General features: G+C 48.1%; 2 protein-coding genes and 1 long non-coding RNA gene across 3 annotated transcripts in view; 2 read left to right on the top strand and 1 right to left on the bottom strand.

Moving 5' to 3' along the window:
- SFI1 (SFI1 centrin binding protein) overlaps positions 1 to 1,660 on the bottom strand; it is a 120,434-nt gene extending 118,774 nt beyond the window's left edge. The window contains exon 1 of the mRNA XM_032139845.2: positions 1,448 to 1,660. The gene's annotated coding sequence lies outside the window, so the exon portion shown is untranslated. The remainder of the gene's footprint in view (positions 1 to 1,447) is intronic.
- A 29-nt stretch (positions 1,661 to 1,689) lies between these two features.
- LOC131382007 (uncharacterized) lies at positions 1,690 to 2,146 on the top strand. The gene is made up of 2 exons (XR_009211141.1): positions 1,690 to 1,840; positions 1,983 to 2,146. It is a non-coding gene; the product is annotated as an uncharacterized LOC131382007 (long non-coding RNA).
- Positions 2,147 to 8,267: 6,121 nt separating this feature from the next.
- Positions 8,268 to 18,536, top strand: part of EIF4ENIF1 (eukaryotic translation initiation factor 4E nuclear import factor 1) — a 59,490-nt gene continuing 49,221 nt past the window's right edge. Inside the window, exons 1-2 of the mRNA XM_058431676.1 lie at positions 8,268 to 8,410; positions 9,335 to 9,457. Coding sequence (XP_058287659.1) covers positions 9,362 to 9,457 — 96 coding nt within the window. The 5' untranslated portion in view covers positions 8,268 to 8,410; positions 9,335 to 9,361. The remainder of the gene's footprint in view (positions 8,411 to 9,334; positions 9,458 to 18,536) is intronic.

Raw genomic sequence — 18,536 nt, 5'->3', positions numbered from 1 at the left:
TTTTAATTCGCTTCAACAACTTTTTCTTTGTATTCACAACTCAGCTGTTTGGTACAAGAGGCCTAGCTTTCATGTTATTTCAGTTTTTGATGTGCCTCCTTCACTAAGCTTAGTCATTTCTAGCTTTTGATATAAAGTGAGAGACATGGAACTCTTCCTTTCACTGGAACACTGAGGGGCCACTGTGGGGCTATTAATTGGCCTAATTTCAATATTGTTGCCTCTCAGGCTACAAGGAGGACCGAGAGGGAGGAGAGAAACAGGGAACTGGCAGGTAGGTGGAGCAGTCAGACATAACGCTTAAGTTTGCTGCCTTACACCAGTGAGGTTCGTGACCACCTAAAACAACTGCAATCATAACATCAAAGATCACTGATCTGGCCGGGCGCGGTGGCTCACGCCTGTAATCCCAGCACTTTGGGATCACGAGCTCAGGAGATCGAGACCATCCTGGCTAACACGGTGAAACCCCGTCTCTACTAAAAATACAAAAAATTAGCCGGGCGAGGTGGCAGGCGCCTGTAGTCCCAGCTACGCGGGAGGCTGAGGCAGGAGAATGGCGTGAACCCTGGGGGGCGGAGCCTGCAGTGAGCCGAGATCGCGCCACTGCACTCCAGCCTGGGTGAAAGAGCGAGACTCCGTCTCAAAAAAAAAAAAAAAAAAAAGATCACTGATCATAGATCACTGTAACGGTATACCTGAAATAAAAAGTTTGAAATATAGCGATAGTTACCAAAGTGTGAGTGACAGGAAGTGGGCACATGCTATTTAAAAAATAGTAGTTCGGTGCAGGGCTGCTTGCTACAAACTTTCAATCTGTAAAAAACACAGTAACTGTGAAGTGCAATAAAGCGAGGTATGGCTGTACTCAAGTCCCTCACATCATTCATTCAACAAGTATTTACAACACATCTACACAGCAGTTAAGAAACCTTAACAGCCTCCCATAAAATAAAAACAGGTACCCACCTCCCACGCGGGGAAGGCTTCAAAGTTTGTTTACTGCGTTACTCCCTGCGGGCTCAGTGGGGGTAAGGTCGCCCATATACCAGCCCTTCCGCTCCCGGGCCACGTAGCCGGGAGGAAGAAACCCGATTTGGATCCGCGCACGCTAAGGAGCATTGCGTGGACTCAAGCACTGGCCAGGAACTCACTAGACGCCTGGGAGGATGCGGTGCCCCCGGGGCGGAAGACAAGAAGCCCAGAAGACGCGGCGGGAGAGGATGGCAGGCTCCGGGCCCCGTCCTGCGCCCTCTTGTCGCACTTACACCATTCCCGCACCACAGACCCGCAGGGAGACAACATCACCTGCACTTTCAGGGGAGGAAGCGGAGGCTCGGACAGATTTCACCGGGCTCGGAGGGACCCGACTGAGTTCCTTGCCGGGCTCACAGCCGGAAAGGCCGAGCCCAGAAGAGGGTGGGAACGTTAGGGCCGGGCCTCGTACCTGGGGAAGCCGAGCCACCGGGCCTGACGCTGGGAGAAAACCCGGCGGTATAGGGCGGTCAGAGACCTGCTTCCTAACTCCAGCGCGGTCCACGCCCGCCTCAGCGCTTCGCGCGCCTGTGGACGCCAGTCTCGTGCGAGCCCGCCCTCGTCTCCACGGCGACGCGGCGGGCACGAGGACCACCCCGCCCAGACCCCGGGACTTGCGCAGCCTCAGTCGGGTAGATGGCGCACCTCGGGTTGCTTTGCGGCAGCGGCAATGAGAGTCGGTTTCGAGGGGCGTGGAGCATGCACCCTCTGGGCATCCCCACCGAGGGTTCCTTCTCTCCTTGGCTCGCCAGCTTCGCTCTGAGCTCAGCTTGCTACTGCCCCTCTTAGACAAGAGAAGTGGGAGGTATTCCGAGGCAGAACCCCGAGTTACGCCGCCCGCGGCCGAGCACTAAGGATGAGGTTCCAGCTGGGAGGCGGCTGCGAACGAAAGTCCTCCCTCCCTCACTTCCGGACTCGTGCGTGAGCCTCTGGCTTTTGGTTCACAGGGAGTGGAAACCGGAACCCGTGGAGTATGACCCGCCCATGCGTGGACCCGGCAGGTTGCTACAACTTGCACTTGGAGGGGAGAAGTCCCATTGCCCCCGAATTAGAAATGCCAGGCTTATCTCTTTTTGTAACCCTTCATTTTAAAATGTAATTAATAAGCACTCCTTTTTGTTAAAATTTTAAACTTGGGCCGATCCTAATAATCTTAAAAATGGGAGTGGGAGGGGTAAGTGGGACTTTTGAAATACTTTTTTACGTGCTTTGTAAAACATTTGAAAGCACGTGAGATTCCTGGTGCAGACACTTAAAAGCAGTAGTTATTTACTTGAAAGATTTTACGCTAAAAACAGGAAAATTAACTTGGGTGTCTCGGAGTTAGAATCACAGATAATCTGTATTTTTGCCCTATTTTCTACATGCTAATCTTTGCAATTAAAACATTTATTATTTATTTTTTGATAAGGAGTCTCCCTCTGTCGCCCAGGCTGCAGTGCAGTGGCGTGATCTGGGCTCACTTCCACCTCCACCTCCCAGGTTCAAGCTTTTCTCCTGCCTCAGCCTCCCAGGCGCACGCCACCACGCCCGGCTAATTTTTGTATTTTTTTTTTGTATTTTTTTTTTGATAGAGACGGGTTTTACCATGTTGGCTAGGTGTGTCTCGAACTCCTGACCTCAGATGATCCACTCGCCTCGGCTTCCCAAAGTGCTGGGATTACAGGCATGAGCCACCACCGCACCTGGCCCTAAATCATGTTTTATATGGTGAAACCTCATCTCTACTAAAAATAAAATTAAAAAAAATTAGCCGGCGGTGGTAGTGGACACCTGTAATCCCAGCTACTGGGGAGGCTGAGGCAGGAGAATCGCTTGAACCCAGGAGGTGGAGGTTGCAGTGGGCCGAGATCGTGCATTTGCACTCCAGCCTGGGCAACAAGAGCAAAACTCTGTCTCAAAAAAAAAAAAAAAAGCGTAATTTAAAAGGAGTTCTACTTTAGCGGACATCAATGCCAATGTTTTAGGGACAACTTTTATCTGAAGTTAATGTGGCCAAGTAGTTTTAAAATAATTTAGTAAGCTTCAAGGTGTAATTAACAGTATAACTAAAATATATATACTGTAATGTAGCCTAAGTACTTTTATATAATTATGTAGATTTATATAAATTATATATTTAGGATAAGTCAGTAAGCATTCTTTCTAGATGATTTGAGCTAATTTCCTAATGCTTTCTTCCTGTCATGTGCATTTACCATCCTCAGCTTTGACAAATTTAGGAGGGATGAAAGGCATTTCCATTTGAGTTACAATGAAAATAGTCCTGTCAGGAAAGATTAGAAGATAATAGTATATAATAATAGCTAGGACAAGGACATCTTAGAGGCTGGGCACGGTGGCTCACACCTGTAATCTGAGCATTTTGGAAGGCTGAGCCGGGAGAATTGCCTGAGCCCAGTAGTTCAAGAACAGCCTGGGCAATATAGTGAGACCCCCATCTCTACAAAATATAAAAAATGTGACCAGGCGCGGTGGCTCACACCTATAATCCCAGCACTTTGAGAGGCCAAGGTGGGTGATCACTTGAGGTCAGGAGTTTCAGACCAGCCTGGCCAACATGGTGAAACCCCGTCTCTACTACTAAAAATACAAAAATTAGCCAGGCGTGGAGTCAGGAGCCTGTAGTCCCGGCTACTCCGGGGGTTGGGGCAGGAGAATCGCTTGAACCTGGTGGGGGTGGTTGCAATAAGCCAAGATTCTGCCACTGCACTCCAGCCCGGGTGACAGAGCGAGACTCTGTCTCAGAAAAAAAACAAAAAACTAAGGGTTACTCTTGGAGCAAGAAAAACTGAATAGGAAAAAGCCCATTTAGAGAGGTGCAATCCAGCCTTCTGTGATGTGGCTGCTGAAAGGTCATGGCCTGGCATTAAACTCTCTCACAGGTGCTCATAATTTCTGGGTTTCTAGTATTTTCTTTTTTCTTTTCTTTTCTTTTTCTTTTTTTTTTTTTTTTTTGAGACAGTTTCACTTTTGTCGCCCAGGCTGGAGTGCAGCGGCACGATCTCGGCTCACTGCAACCTCCGCCTCCCAGGTTCAAGCAATTTTCCTGGCTCAGCCTCCTAAGTAGCTGGGATTACAGGCATATGCCACCACACCCAGCTGTTTTTGTATTTTTAGTAGAGACGGGGTTTCATCATGTTGGCCAGGCTGGTCTAGAATTCCTGATCTCAAGTGATCCTCCTACCTCAGCCTCCCAAAGTGGTGGGATTACAGGCATGAGCCACCATGCCCAGCCGGTTTCTAGTATTTTCATTTGCTTCTCTACTGTTCTTGGACTGCTAATTTCCCCAACTGACTGAAGCTTTGAGACCCCTTATGCCAAACTTTGGGCCAACAATTTGGACCTAAACCAAGATCTTACACATATTTAGGAAAGAACTAGAATAATTTCTCTCTCAAAGAGCTTTCCCAAGTTGATATTTGAAAATTGGTTATTAGTTGCAGAAGGGGGCATTTAGAATTACAAATAATTGGCCTGGCACGATGGCTCACACCCAGCACTTCCGGAGCCCGAGGTTGGGGGATCACATGAGGTCAGGAATTCAGACCAGCCTGGCCAACACGGTGAAACCCCATCTCTACTAAAAATACAAGTTAGCCGGGTGTGGTGGCACAGGCCTGTAGTCCCAGCTTCTTGGGAGGCTGAGGCATGAGAATTGTTTGAACTCAGGAGGCGGAGGTTGAGTGAACCGATTGTGCCACTGCACTCTACCCTGGGCGACCGAGCGAAACTCGGTCTCAAAAAATTACAAGTTATAGGCTGAGCGCAGTGGCTCACGCCTGTAATCACAACACTTTGGGAGGCCAAGGCAGGCGGATCACGAAGTCAGGAGATTGAGACCATCCTGGCTAACACGGTGAAACCCTGTCTCTACTAAAAATACAAAAATTTAGCTGGGCGTGGTGGCGGGCGCCTGTAGTACCAGCTACTCGGGAGGCTGAGGCAGAATGGCCCGAACCCAGGGGGCAGAGCTTGCAGTGAGCTGAGATTACGCTACTGCACTCCAGCCTGGACAATAGAGCGAGACTCCGTCTCAAAAAAAAATTACAAATTATCAGGCCGGGCGCGGTAGCTCACGCCTGTAATCCCAGCACTTTGGGAGGCCGAGGTGGGCAGATCACGAGGTCAGGAGTTTGAGACCAGCCTGACCAACATGGGGAAACCCCGTCTCTACTAAAAATACAAAAATTAGCTGGGCATGGTGGCATGCGCCTGTAATCCCAGCTACTCAGGAGGCTGAGGCAGGAGAATCACTTGAACCCGGGAGGCAGAGGTTGCAGTGAGCCAAGATCACGCCACTGCACTCTGGCCTGGGTGATACAGTGAGACGCCTTCTCAAAAAATAAAAATACAAATACAAATTATCCTGCCAAGGAGAGTAACATTCAAAAGCTACAATGAAACAAGAATTTGCAATTTGCAAGCATCTAGCTTTTGCCAGGTACAGGTGAAAGAAGTTTATGGAAGCCTCCCTTAGATTATTACCTTTTTTCCTAGGTAATAACCATCTTCTTCTTTTAGAAGGACAGAGTGAGACTTTGACAGGTAGGAAATGAGTTGAGGCCAAGGTTCTACAAGACATTAAAGGAGCCTAGTGGAAAAGTAGGTCCTAAGTAGGATAAACCAGAGGGCTCAGGAAATCAGTTCCAGCTATCAAATCATGATAGCTATAACACCCTGGGCACTGATTTCATGTATGGCTTGTGGTGGTTTAAAACATGCCTACACATTCCTTGACATTCCTCCCATATAGAGGTGGAGTCTAAGTTCCTTTGCTTTGAATATAGGGTACTGTGCTGACTCCTTTCTAAGGAACACAATGTGGCACGTGGCAGAACTGATTCCAGGGCTAGGTTAGGAAAGGCAATACAGCAACTATATGGCTTTCTTGTTCGCTCTCTGAACACTTGCCCTTAGAATCCAGCCATCATATTTCAAGGAAGCTCGGCCACAGGGAGAGGCCATGTGTAAGTGTTCCAGGGACAGCTCTAATGGTCCCAGGTCCTAGCTGACAGCCACCATCAGCCCCATCCTTTGGGCTGCCCCCACTGGTGCTGAATGGATCAGAAACCAGCTGTCCCAGCAGGAACCAGCCCATTTTGCAGATTTGAGAGCAAAATATAATTGGAATTCTGGGGTGGCTTGTTACATAACAGTAGGTAACCAGAAATCCATAATTTCTGGGTTTCTAGTATTTTTTCAAGAAAAGTCAGGTGTGGTGGCTCATGCCTGTAATCCCAGTGCTTTTGGAGGCTGAGGCAGAAGGATCGCTTGAGGCCAGGAATTCGAGACCAGCCTGAGCAACATAGCAAGATCCCATCTCTGCAAAAAAAATCGTTAAAAATTAGCCTGCTGTAGTGGCAGGAGCCTGTAGTCCCAGCTATTTGGGAGGCTGAGGCTGGAGCAGTGAGCTATGATTGTGCCATTGCTTTCCAGCCTGGATGACAGAGGAAGACTTCATCCCCCCCAAAATAAAATAACCAGAGCAGTGTTTTTAATGTTATCTTTAATTCCCTCTGCAAGCCTAAAAAGTAGGTATACTGCGATCCCTTTCTGAAAAATGAGGAAAGGGAGATCCAGGTGGTGAAATGCCTGGCTCAGGTTTCCCACTAATTGGCAGGGTCAGGATTTAGCAGCTTCAAAGAACGGGCCTTCTCCACTACTCCAGGGAGTCTCCAAGACACTAAAGGGGATTAGACCTGTTTCCCACAGGTTTAGGAAGAATTTGGATTCCAAAAACAGCTGGATTTTTAAAATCATAAAAACACCTGCTGTATTATCACCTACAACGTGTCTCTGTATAGGCTTAAAAAGGCTTGGCAGCTTTATGGGTTATATATGGTTTTTTACCCACCTTATCCTGTTTAATCTTAACTGCCCCATGAGCAGGTTATATCATCTTCCCAATTTCACAGGTAAAACTAAGGATCAATAGACCAACTCTCCATAGCTTGTAGGAAGTGGCAGAGATGAGAATGCAAACTCAGGCCTGATTTGCAAGTGTTTCCCTCTGCCTCTTGCCTGTAAAAAGTAGTTTGTAAGAAACACACTTTATTCAGTAACACAAACGAAAAGAAAAAGGTTTTCTGTTGCCAAGATTCACAAGAAAGGAGCTGAGTTAGTGGTCACTCTGTGCCCAACACCCTAATTTCACAAGTGAAGTGAAGTTCCAACAAAGTAGGCCTCTTGGAAGAAATGTAGACGTCGCTGTCCTTTAACGAGGAAAATTGCGGTTCTCCGGACTTCACGCCTACGCATCGCTTCACACCAACGCTGCGCAGCACCACAGGGCAGAAATGGGTGCTTGTGGTATTCCAGCACATAGGACCTCCTCCCCAGGACGCAGTAACCCGCACTGCTCATATATTTGCATTTCTGTGGCTCCCCTGTCAGCCTGAGTCTGCACTATGTGGTAAGCGCTTGACATTCGCCGTCTCATTTCCCCAACTCCACTCGCACTTCCCCTTTCCGTGCAGGCTACGGACAGATTCAGGTTACCGGAGAGAAAGAACATTTCAATGAATTTGTCAGTCGCCTTTATCGCTATCAAAGCCAATCGTGACAAGCTTGTCTTTTAATGCGGCAACCAGTACTCGCGCATAAGCCTCATAGATTTAGAGAGGCCATTTCAGAAACACGACCGAAACTTAGGTAAGTCAGCTTTGCCCAAGATCACGCCACTCGCAAAACAGCTGAGGTTCGAACCGCACTGGGGAAGGCTCGGAAGACCCCAATCTCCTATCTCAAATTCCCACTGCCGAAGCCCCACGGTTCTCTGCCTATGCGAACCGTGCAAATACAGCGGTGGTCGCGCCACAGGCCGCGCTAGCCGCCAGCCCAGGCCCATCTAGCCACCGCCTCCAGGAGAGTGGCGTGTCGCGAGTCTCGGGTCCCAAGTGCAGTCCCCTCTGCCCTGCAGCGCGCGTGGGAACGCGGCGGCGGGGGCCTCGGGGCTGCCCACGGCGACCGCCTGCGCGGACGGGAGCGGGCTTCCGCTGTCCCCACCGTGGCCTCGTCCTCGCCGCCATCGCCTCCCCACCGCCCGGCCCGCGCAGGGGCTGGCGTCCGGGGAGCGCGCGGCGATGCTTCTTTTTCGCCCGGCACCGCTGCAGCCACCTCACATCCGGGCGCACGGCAGGGAAGGCGGCGCCGGGGCCCGGGTGCGTGGAGGGAGTTATTAAAGGGGAGGGGGCCGAAGAGGAGGGGCGGAGGGCCGGGCTGCAGTTACGGCGGCTGAAGAGAGACAGCGCGAGCGGGTCGGGGTGGGGGCGCGAGAGCGAAAGCTGCGGGGAGCGGCGCTGGGACCGGCGCGGGCAGCGGGGAGGGGAGCGGCGGCCGAGGCAAAGGGCCGCCGAGCGGCGGAAGCACCGAGTAAGGGCCGGCGGCGGTGGCGGCTGGGTCTGGGGCACCGCGCGCCGGTGCTCGCGGGTGTAGAAGGGGCGCGGGCGCATTGCTCCCGGGGTCGCGTGCGTGAGCGCGGGCGCCGGGGCGCCCGCAGGGCTGGGCAGGGGGCGCGAGGCCCGCAAGGCGGCCGGCGGGGACCGAGCCGCCGGGCCGGGGAGGATGGCTGCGGGCCTGCGCTAGCTCCAGCTCGAAGCGCCGGGCCGGGAGATTCGGCCTCCCTGCTCCCTGCGGCCGGCCGCCCCTCAGTGAGTACGGTCCCCGCCCTTCCTCCGAAGGAGGCCGCTGGGCCCGGGCCTGCGTGAGGGGCTGCGGGTTGGGGTCGCGGCCCGGGGAAGCCAAGTTTCGGAGCTGAAGCCGGTGCTCGCCCTTTCCTTGCCATCGGCGCCCCTGACATGGCCACAGGTGCGGCTGGCCGGGCGAGGGGCGCTCGGGCCCCGTCCCCAGTCCCTGATCGCCGGATAACAAGGGGCAGCTGGCGCCGTCCATTGGCAAGTGACAGGCACTTTACAACAGACTTCGCGGGTTGCCAGCCCAACCAGTCTTCTACCTGCCCCCACTCCGGGAAACTTCCCCACCAGTCTTGAAAGATCCCCATGGGTGGCAGCTACTAATCTTGGTTTCTCTTTGTATTAAAGCTGCTTAAAGGTTATATACCTTGAATTGGGCACCTTCTACTTTTTACCATGTTGATGCTTAGGATACTAGGAGAGAGAACTGAGTACCAATTATTCTATCTCCAAGTTCTAATTTATAGCATAATTTTGGGGTGGGGACTTGTTTTTAACACTAGCTGTTTTGAGAGATTAAAAAGTTTCAGCTTCTGAAGAAACAGCCAAGATTTCTGAAAACTTACTGTTGTCGGTGACAATTTTGTGCCGATTTATCTTCCAGGTGCAGAGCATTGTAGACCAAGGAGCCATGGATAGGAGAAGTGTGGGTGAAACAGAAAATGGAGATGCTTTCCTTGACCTGAAGAAGCCGCCTGCCTCCAAATGCCCTCATCGCTATACAAAAGTAGGGTTTGCCACTAATGAAATAGTGTTTCTTTTTAGGTGGCGAAGTTAGTAACATTGTATAACTGTTTGATTCCTATTAAGTGGTAATCTCATTCTGACTCACTACATGAACTAAATATTAACTAAATTTAGTAGAACATTACTTTGAACATTTTTCTGCAAGCGTAGATACCCAGAGTTTAAGCTGGAATTTGCTTTGAGAGGCTTTTAGGTGAAGGGAATGTAGGCTTAGATTTTTTTAAAATTGCGGATCAGTATACTTTTGTAAGTTCTGTAACAGCTATGTAATTGGTATGTTATTGATTTACATACTGTACTGTGAGGATTAAAGCTCTAGGATGCGTTACAAAGTTAGTGTCCTCTGTATTGATGTTTCCTTAAGAGGCAGACTCCCCACAGGAATGCTCTTGAGTGTGCTTGGCAGGGGTAACTGGATTTTTCAATCCTGTTTTTTTACTTTCTATTACAAATTGGATATGGACTCAAAAAAGTAAGGCTTCAGTCACATTTCCCCTAGCTAAAAACTGGAGATGCTTAAATTGCTTGTCCAGATAACTGCTTTTGGGAGAGAGAGGAAGTCATATTTATTAAAGATCTTGCTTCAGTACATGTCTTGTTGGCTACTGAATGTTTCTGAAGAGGTTGACAGGACTCAAATTGTAAATTCATTTCTGGGTCCCTGAAATGTATCAGGCTGGATCACATAAAATTTGCTCAACAATGTTGAAGCAGTTGGGACCATTGATGACAAGAAGGGTTATATCCTAGTTGGGCACACATCCATATATTTCCTTAGTATGGACTTTTCTTTTTTTTTTTTTTTTTTTGCACGCAACAGGGCCTCACTCTGTCGCCCAGGCTGGAGTGCAGTGGTGCGATCATGGCTCACTGCAGCCTGGACCTCCCGGGCTCAAGCCATCCTCCCATCTCAGTCTCCTGAGTAGCTGGGACCACAGGCGTGCACCAGTACGCTCGGCTAATTTTTGTATTTTTTATAGAGATTGGAATTCGCCATGTTGCCCAGGCAAACTCCTGGGCTTAAGCAATCCACCCACCTTGGCCTCCCAAAGTGTTGGGATTACAGGGGTGAGCCACTGTGCCCAGCCTCAGTCATGGACTCTAACATGGCCTCTTGTCCCTGGCTTCCTGGGATACTGATTGGTTAATGCTTTAAAGCCAGCCCTTGTTTATGTACTGGTGCACTATTACCTACTTGATAAAGTATCAAATACTGTCAGATTAATACGCATTTTCAGCACTGAAGGAAACAACTGCTGTAAGAGAAATGTTTTCAGGTGTAAAGGGTTCTTGGTTGATTGCTGTCTTAGGATGATCTGTTTTGGCATGACAGCATGTAAGTTGATAGAAAACTTTTTCCACATTCAGATTTGGTCTTCCCAAATATATTTTCTCTCAAACCTGAGAGTGTTTGAGTAGTGTTTCATAACTTAAATTCATTTCCTAAAATGTTGACAGGTGAATTCTGAATGGAGAAAAACCATCAAATGAAGGGAAATGAAAATCTTCCAGTACTTTTTTTTTTTTTTTTTTGAGACGGAGTTTTACTCTTGTTGCCCAGGCTGGAGTGCAATGGCACAACCTCTGCCTCCTGAGTTCAAGCGATTCTCCTGCATCAGCCTCCCGAGTAGCTGGGATTACAGGCATGCGCCACCATGCCCAGCTGTTTTTGTTTTTTTTTTTTGCTTTTTTTTTTTTTAGTAGAGATGAGATTTCTCCATGTTGGTCAGGCTAGTCTCGAACTCCCGACCTCAGGTGATCTGCCCACCTCGGCCTCCCAAAGTGCTGAGATTACAGGCGTAAGCCACCACACCCAGCCATTCCAGTACTTATTTTTTTGTTTTTTTGAGACGGAGTCTCACTCTATCATCAGAGTGCAATGGTGTGATCTTGACTTACTGCAGCCTCCGCCTCCTGTGTTCAAGTGATTCTCCTGCATCAGCCTCCTGAGTAGCTGGGACTACAGGCGTGCGCCACCATGCCCAGCTAATTTTTGTAGTTTTAGTGGAGACGGGATCTTGCCATGTTGGCCAGGCTGGTCTCGAAATCCTGAACTAAAGTGATTCACCTGCCTCAGCCTCCCAAAGTGCTGGGATTACAGGTGTGAGCCACTGCGCCCGGCCCCCTTCCAGTACTTTTTATTATTTTTTTTGAGCCGGAGTCTCACTGTGTCGCCCAGGCTGGGGTATAGTGGCATGATGTTGGCTCACTGCAACCTCTGCCTCCCTGGTTCAAGCGATTCTCCTGCCTCAGCCTCCCGAGTAGCTGGGACTACAGGCGCACGCTGCCACACCCAGCTAATTTTGTTTTTGTATTTTTATTTTTATTTATTTATTTTTTTCGAGACAGAGTTTTGCTCTTGTTGCCCAGGCTGGAGTGCAATGGTGCTATCTCGGCTCACTGCAGTCTCCGCCTCTGGGGTTCAAGTGATTCTGCTGCCTCAGCCTCCCAAGTAGCTGGGATTACAGACATGCTCCACCACGCCCAGCTAATTTTTGTATTTTTAATAGAGACGAGGTTTTGCCATGTTGGCCAGGATGGTCTCGAACTCCTGACCTCACTGGTCTCTAACTCCTAACCTCATGTGATCCACCTGCCTCGGCCCCCCCAAAATGCTGGAATTACAGGTGTGAGCCAAAGCACCTTGCCTATTTTTTTTTTTGTATTTTTAGTAGAGATGGTTTCACTGTGTTGCTGGTGTTGAACTCCTGAGCTCAGGTGATCCACCCACCTAGGCCTCCCAAAGTGCTGGGATTATAGGTGTGAGCCACCGAGCCCGGCCCCTTCCAGTACTTTTATTTTTATTTTTATTTTTTTGAGATGGAGTTTCACTCCTGCTGCTCAGGCTGGAGTGCAATGGCACGATCTCGGCTCACTGCAACGGCACGATCTCGGCTCACTGCAACCTCCGCCTCCCAGGTTCAAGCAATTCTACTGCCTCAGCCTCCCCAGTAGCTGGGGTTATAGGCATGCACCACCATGCCTGGCTAATTTTGTCTGTTGGTCAGGCTTGTCTTGAACTCTTGACCTCAGGTGATCCACCCACCTCGGCCTTCCAAAGTGCTGGGATTATAGGTGTGAGCCACCATGCCCACCCTTTCCAGTCCTTTTTGAACTAAAGTTCTAACCAGTAGTCTACTGGTAGAGTCCAGGCAGAGAGGCTTTTGAATCACTTTCACACACTGATCAGAGGTTAACATGTATATTTTCATCTTTGTGTATGTTTCTATCTTTATGCTTAAGTCATTTTTAGGAAGATATTTCTCTTCCTTAGGGTAGGAGACTTAGTTTCTTTGCAGTAAAGATTAAGAACCTCAGTATTGTCCATTTTTGACAGTCCAGCCTCAGAATTCTGTCATACTTAGATAAATGTGCCTTGAAGAACTGGTTAAAAGCATTCTTTAGCTTAATGACAGTGGAGCTTAGATTTAAGTCTTTTCTACCAAATTAATTGGAAATAGGTTTACTTTCTACTCTTAAGGGGATTTAGTTAATGACAATTTTAGGATAGTGTTTAGGCAGTGTTAGGGTAGTGCTTTCATGTTTTTCAACACTCTAGTAATTTTATGCGGGACTTGGGGATAACGAAGTCTTCTCCCTTTAAAGAGAGCTTGAAATGATTATGTGTTCCTAGCACTATAATAAATATGTTAGTTCCACAACTGGAATAATATTCAAACCATCCTTCTTCCTTGTCTGTTTACTGAGATCAAACTGCTGGAATAAATAGACTTTAATGATGTTTCTGCCACTTCAAGTTCACGGGCTAGAAGATCTGGAAGGAGTAGAGGGAAACTGTTCTCATTGGTGATTTTGAGGTGGAATTTCACTCTTGTTGCCCAGGCTAGAGTGCAATGGCACGATCTTGGCTCACCGCAACCTCTGCTCCCCAGGTTCAACCTATTCTCCTGCTTCACCCTCTTGAGTAGCTGGGATTACAAGCATGCGCCACCACGCCCAGCTAATTTTTGTATTTTTAGTAGAGACAGGGTTTCTCCATGTTGGTCAGACTGGTCTCGAACTCCCGACCTCAGGTGATCCTCCCACCTTGGCTTCCCAAAGTGCTGGGATTACAGGTGTGAGCCGGCTGGTGATTTTTTTTTTTTTTTAATAGGTGGTGTATTCTGTGGAAACTTGTAGCTGTGTATGTTTACTTACAGGGTCAAAACAACACATTGGCCAGATGAGAGGGCCCCTTAACCTTTGACCCTTCTTAGTTTAGTGTTCAGTTGCTTTCTGGGATAATGTTAGTAGTTTGTTGTTCAGAATTCAAAGAGTTTTTGTTTTTCGCCCATGAGTAGAAGAAGTATAGATGTTTTGGTCAGGTGCTTTTCAGGGTAATGTACTAGAGTTTCCTTTTGTATTAAGACATCCTTTAGTTCAGCTTGTTTCTCAAATGTTAATATGCCTGGGGGATCACCTTTAGGCCTTGGGAAAGGAATTCTGAGTGGTAAGCAGGGGTGGTCCTGAAGATTCTGCTTTTTAACCCACTCCCAAGTGGTGCACATGCTGCTGGTCCACTGACTATACTTTGAGTATCAAGGCTTTGGTCTTCCTTAGAGAACTTGATAAATGGTGTTGGTGGTGTCAAGTAACTCAGATGCGTAGTTATTCTTTGGGGTTCAGATGATGTTCATTTTGCTTCCAAGAATATCTTAGGACCTCAAGTTAGAGTCACATTGGGTGCTTTCAGACCTACTCCTAAATCTCAGTGTGGAATGGTTATAAGTGGGTTTATCATATGCACCTGTGACCCTGAGGGTCTTAAACCCCTAAGTTATAAATGCTGGTCTGTTTTCTACGCCAGATTCCTAAGACCAAAAAGCTATATTTTGGTAGTATCTAAGTATGCATTTTTAAAGTGATTGGATCGTGTTCAAGGACTTTTGGAGGTTATAGAGTGGAGTCTCACCTGAAAGTTATGGTTTAAGAGTGGTTTAGACAGTGGTTCTCAAAGTGTGGTCCCTGAACTAGCATTAGCATCATCTGGTAACTTGTTAGAAATACAAATCTCAGGCCTCTTCTCAGTGGTATTAAAGGAGAAACTTGGGGAGTAGAGCTTAACTGTCTGCATTTAACAAGCTCTTCAGGGGATTCTGACTCTGGTTCAAGTTTGAGAACCATTGGCTTAAGAAATGATCACCTGCTGGCTGGGTGTGGTGGCTCACACTTGTAATCCCAGCAGTTAGGGAGACTGAGATGGAAGGATTGCTTGAGCCCAAGAGTTCAAGACCAGCCTGGGCAGGATGACAAGACCCTGTCACTACAAAAAAAATTTAAAAATTAGCTGGGTATGGTGGCATGTTGCCTGTAGTCTCAGCTAAACAGGGGACTGAGGTGCTGCAGTGAGCCATCGTGGCGCCATTGCACTACAGCCTGCGCAACAAAAAGAGACCTTGTCTCCAAAAAAAAAAAAAAAAAGATCGTCTCCTGGCAGTGGTGCTCATTCAACTTTTTCTTCACCAGAAGCCCTTGTTCACCAGTTCTGGAATATAGTACCTGCTATTCTGTTACTGATGCCGTCTTCTGCTTGAAATACAAAATAGAAATGTTTTAGGCCATCCCACTATTGAGATCCATGTGGGTTTTTTTTCTGTTTTGAGACAGAGTCTCTGTCTGTCACCAGGCTGGAGTGCAGTGGCCCGATGTCGCCTCACTGCAACAACCTCTGCCACCCGGGTTCAAGCAATTTCCCTACCTCAGCCTCCTGAGTAGCTGGGACTACAGGCGCATGCCTCCATGCCCAGCTAATTTTTTTTACATTTTAGTAGAGATGGGATTTCACCATGTTGGCCAGGATGGTCTCCATCTCCTGATTTCATGATCCACCCACCTTGGCCTCCTAAAGTGCTATGATTACAGGCATGAGCCACCATGCCCGGCCTCAGATCCATGTTATTTTCTTCAAGTGAATAGACTAATCTGTTTGTTTGTTTGTTTGTTTTTGAGACCGCATCTTACTCTGTCACCCAGGCTGGAGTGCGGTGTTGCGATCTTGGCTCACTGCAACCTCTGCTTCCCAGGTTCAAGCAATTCTCCTGCCTCAGCCTTCTGAGTAGCTGGGATTACAGGCACATGCCATGATGCCCAGCTAATTTTTGTATTTTTATTAGAAACGGGGTTTCACTATATTGGTAAGGTTGGTCTCAAACTCCTGACCTCAAATGATTCACCTGCTGTGGCCTGCCAAAGTGCTGGGATTACAGGCGTGAGCTACCACACCTGGCCAAATAGACTAATCTTTTTTTTTGTTTGTTTGTTTGAGATGGAGTCTCGCTGTGTTGCCCAGGCTGGAGTGCAGTGGTGCGATAGCAGCTCACTGCAAGCTCTGCCTCCCGGGTTCACGCCATTCTCCTGCCTCAGCCTCCTGAGTAGCTGGGACTACAGGTGCCCGCCACCACACCTAGCTGATTTTTTTGTTATTTCCAGTAGAGGCGGGGTTTCACCGTGTTAGCCAGGATGGTCTCGATCTCATGACCTCGTGATCCGCCCGCCTCGGCCTCCCAAAGTGCTGGGATTACAGGCTTGAGCCACCACGCCCGGCCCAAATTGACTAATCTTATAGAGGATACATACGTTATGCTGTTCTTCCTTTGCTCCTGTATTTTGCCAGATTCCTTATTAAATGACTGTCACCTGCCAGTTGGACAGGGAATAAAAGCAGAGACACTCAGAATATTCAGCTTGATATTGACCAGTGTTAAACATGCGTGTTAAAGTTAAGTGAATGTTGAATTATCTTAGTTTAACTTCATGTGGAATTTTTGTTGTTGTTGTTGTTGTTGTTGAGACAGGCTCTCACTGTGTTATCCAGGCTGGAGTGCAGTGGTACAGTTAACTCACTGCAGCCTCAAACTCTGCATTCATGCAATCCTTCTACCTCAGCCTCCTGAGTAGCTAGGACTGCAGGTGTGTGTCACCGCACATGGCTAATTTTTTCATTTCTTTGTAGAGATAGGATCTCATTATGTTGCCCAGGCTGGTCTCCAACTCCTGACCTCAAGCGATCCTCCTGCCTCAGCCACCTAAAGTGCTGGAATTACAGGTGTGAGCCACTGCATCTGGCCGCATGTGGACTCTTCATAACCTTGACTAGTTACAAAGTGGCATTATTGTAGTCAGTAGTGTCTCCAGGGATCTTTAAGGGAGGCCATCCTAATTTGTGGCTGGTAGGCCAATTGGTCATAGCAGTCAGTACAGCCATGTTTGTCCTTCCTTTAAAACAATCAGGAAAATGGACAAGCAGTTGAAGTGACTGACTTGAGTAATCCTAGCCTTCTTGGATATAATCAGAAGACTTGAAGCCAATCCCCAGAGAAAAGAGTAACTGTGATTTAAATCCTAGGTTGAAACAGGAGTCAGGTGGTTAATTTTTCCTGTACAGAAATCTTATTTGATAACTTTAAATGTATCTTACATAAACCGAGTAGTAAGGTGGCATTTCTGTGACAAATTTAGTTATAAACTTCTTAAGCTAATATAAGGTTACCTATTTATGTTGGAGAAGGTAGAATTATGGTATGAAAAGTCATTGGGAGGACAAGGTGGGAGGATGAATTGAGCCCAGGAGTTCACGACCAGACTGGGCAATATAGTGAGACCCCATCTCGTTAAAAAAAAAAAAAAATAGCCGGGGTGGTGGTGTGCACCTGTGGTCCCACATACTCAAGAGGCTAATGTGGGAGGATCACTTGAGCTTGGGAAGTTGAGGCTGCAGTGAGCTATGACTGCACCATTGCACTCCAGCATGGGCAACAGAGTGAGACTCTGTCTCAAAGAAAAAAAAAATTACTCAATCTTAATGTGTCAGCTGTCCAGAAAACCTATCTAATGAAAGTTGTTAGAGTGGGCTGGCCGGGGGCTGGCTGGCAAGCCCATAGAGAATAGCTTCTGACTGCTTTTTCCTGCCCGTTCCTTTTTTGTTATTGTTGAGACAGAGTCTTCAACTATCTTGGCTCACTGCAACCTCCACCTCCCAGGTTCAAGTGATTCTCCTGCCTCAGCCTCCCGAGTGCTGGGATTACAGACATGAGCCACTGAACCCGGCCCCTGCCTGTTCTGTTTTGTTTTGTTTTCAGAGGGAGTTTCGTTCCTGTTGCCCAGGCTGGAGTGCAATGGTGTGATCTCAGCTCACCGCAACCTCTGCCTCCCGGGTTCAGGCGATTCTCCTGCCTTAGCCTCCCGAGTAGCTGGGATTACAGGCGCACGCCACCATGCCTGGCTAATTTTTTGTATTTTTAGTATAGATGGGTTTCTCCATGTTAGGCTGGTCTCGAACTTCTGACCTCAGGTGATCTGCCCGCCTCACCCTCCCAAAGTGCTGGGATTACAGGCATGAGCCACCATGCCCGGCCAGGAATATTTCCCTTTTAATCCCTCTTCCATAAATGTGCCTTATGTGAAATTCTACATAATGTCAGAATGTCCATCAGAATGCATAGTTGTTTCTGCATAGGATTTCTGCAGAAAGAAATAGATAAGGATTTTAACCATTGTTCTTTTGGGCTTTTGTTGAGATTCATTTGCTTTCCACTTTAATACTGATCACCAAAAGTGGGTGTTCATACTAGTAATTCTCTAATAGGTTTTGGGAGGCTTGACACGTTTTCTTTAAGGAAGGCTGCTGCAACTAAGAAAATATGTTTATGCTTCCTTGGGTGTGTGGCTCTTGGGCAATTAGCAGCTTGTTCTTGCCTAGTCAGGTTTTAGTAACCTGTGCAAAAAGTGAAGTCTCAGGTATTAACTCTTATATTCTCCATATGGTAATCTTTTTTTTTTTTTTTTTTTTTTGAGACAGAGTCTTGCTCTGTCACCCAGGCTGGAGTGCAGTGGCGCGATCTCGGCTCACTGCAAGCTCCGCCTCCCGGGTTCACGCCATTCTCCTGCCTCAGCCTCTCCAAGTAGCTGGGACAACAGGCGCCCGCCACCACGCCCGGCTAATTTTTTGTATTTTTAGTAGAGACGGGGTTTCACCGTGGTCTCGATCTCCTGACCTCGTGATCCGCCCGCCTCGGCCTCCCAAAGTGCTGGGATTACAAGCGTGAGCCACCGCGCCCGGC

Source organism: Hylobates moloch, unplaced genomic scaffold (assembly GCF_009828535.3).
Source record: "Hylobates moloch isolate HMO894 unplaced genomic scaffold, HMol_V3 SCAFFOLD_19, whole genome shotgun sequence".
Classification (NCBI taxonomy): domain Eukaryota; kingdom Metazoa; phylum Chordata; class Mammalia; order Primates; family Hylobatidae; genus Hylobates; species Hylobates moloch.
This window is presented reverse-complemented; position numbering and strand designations above follow the sequence as displayed.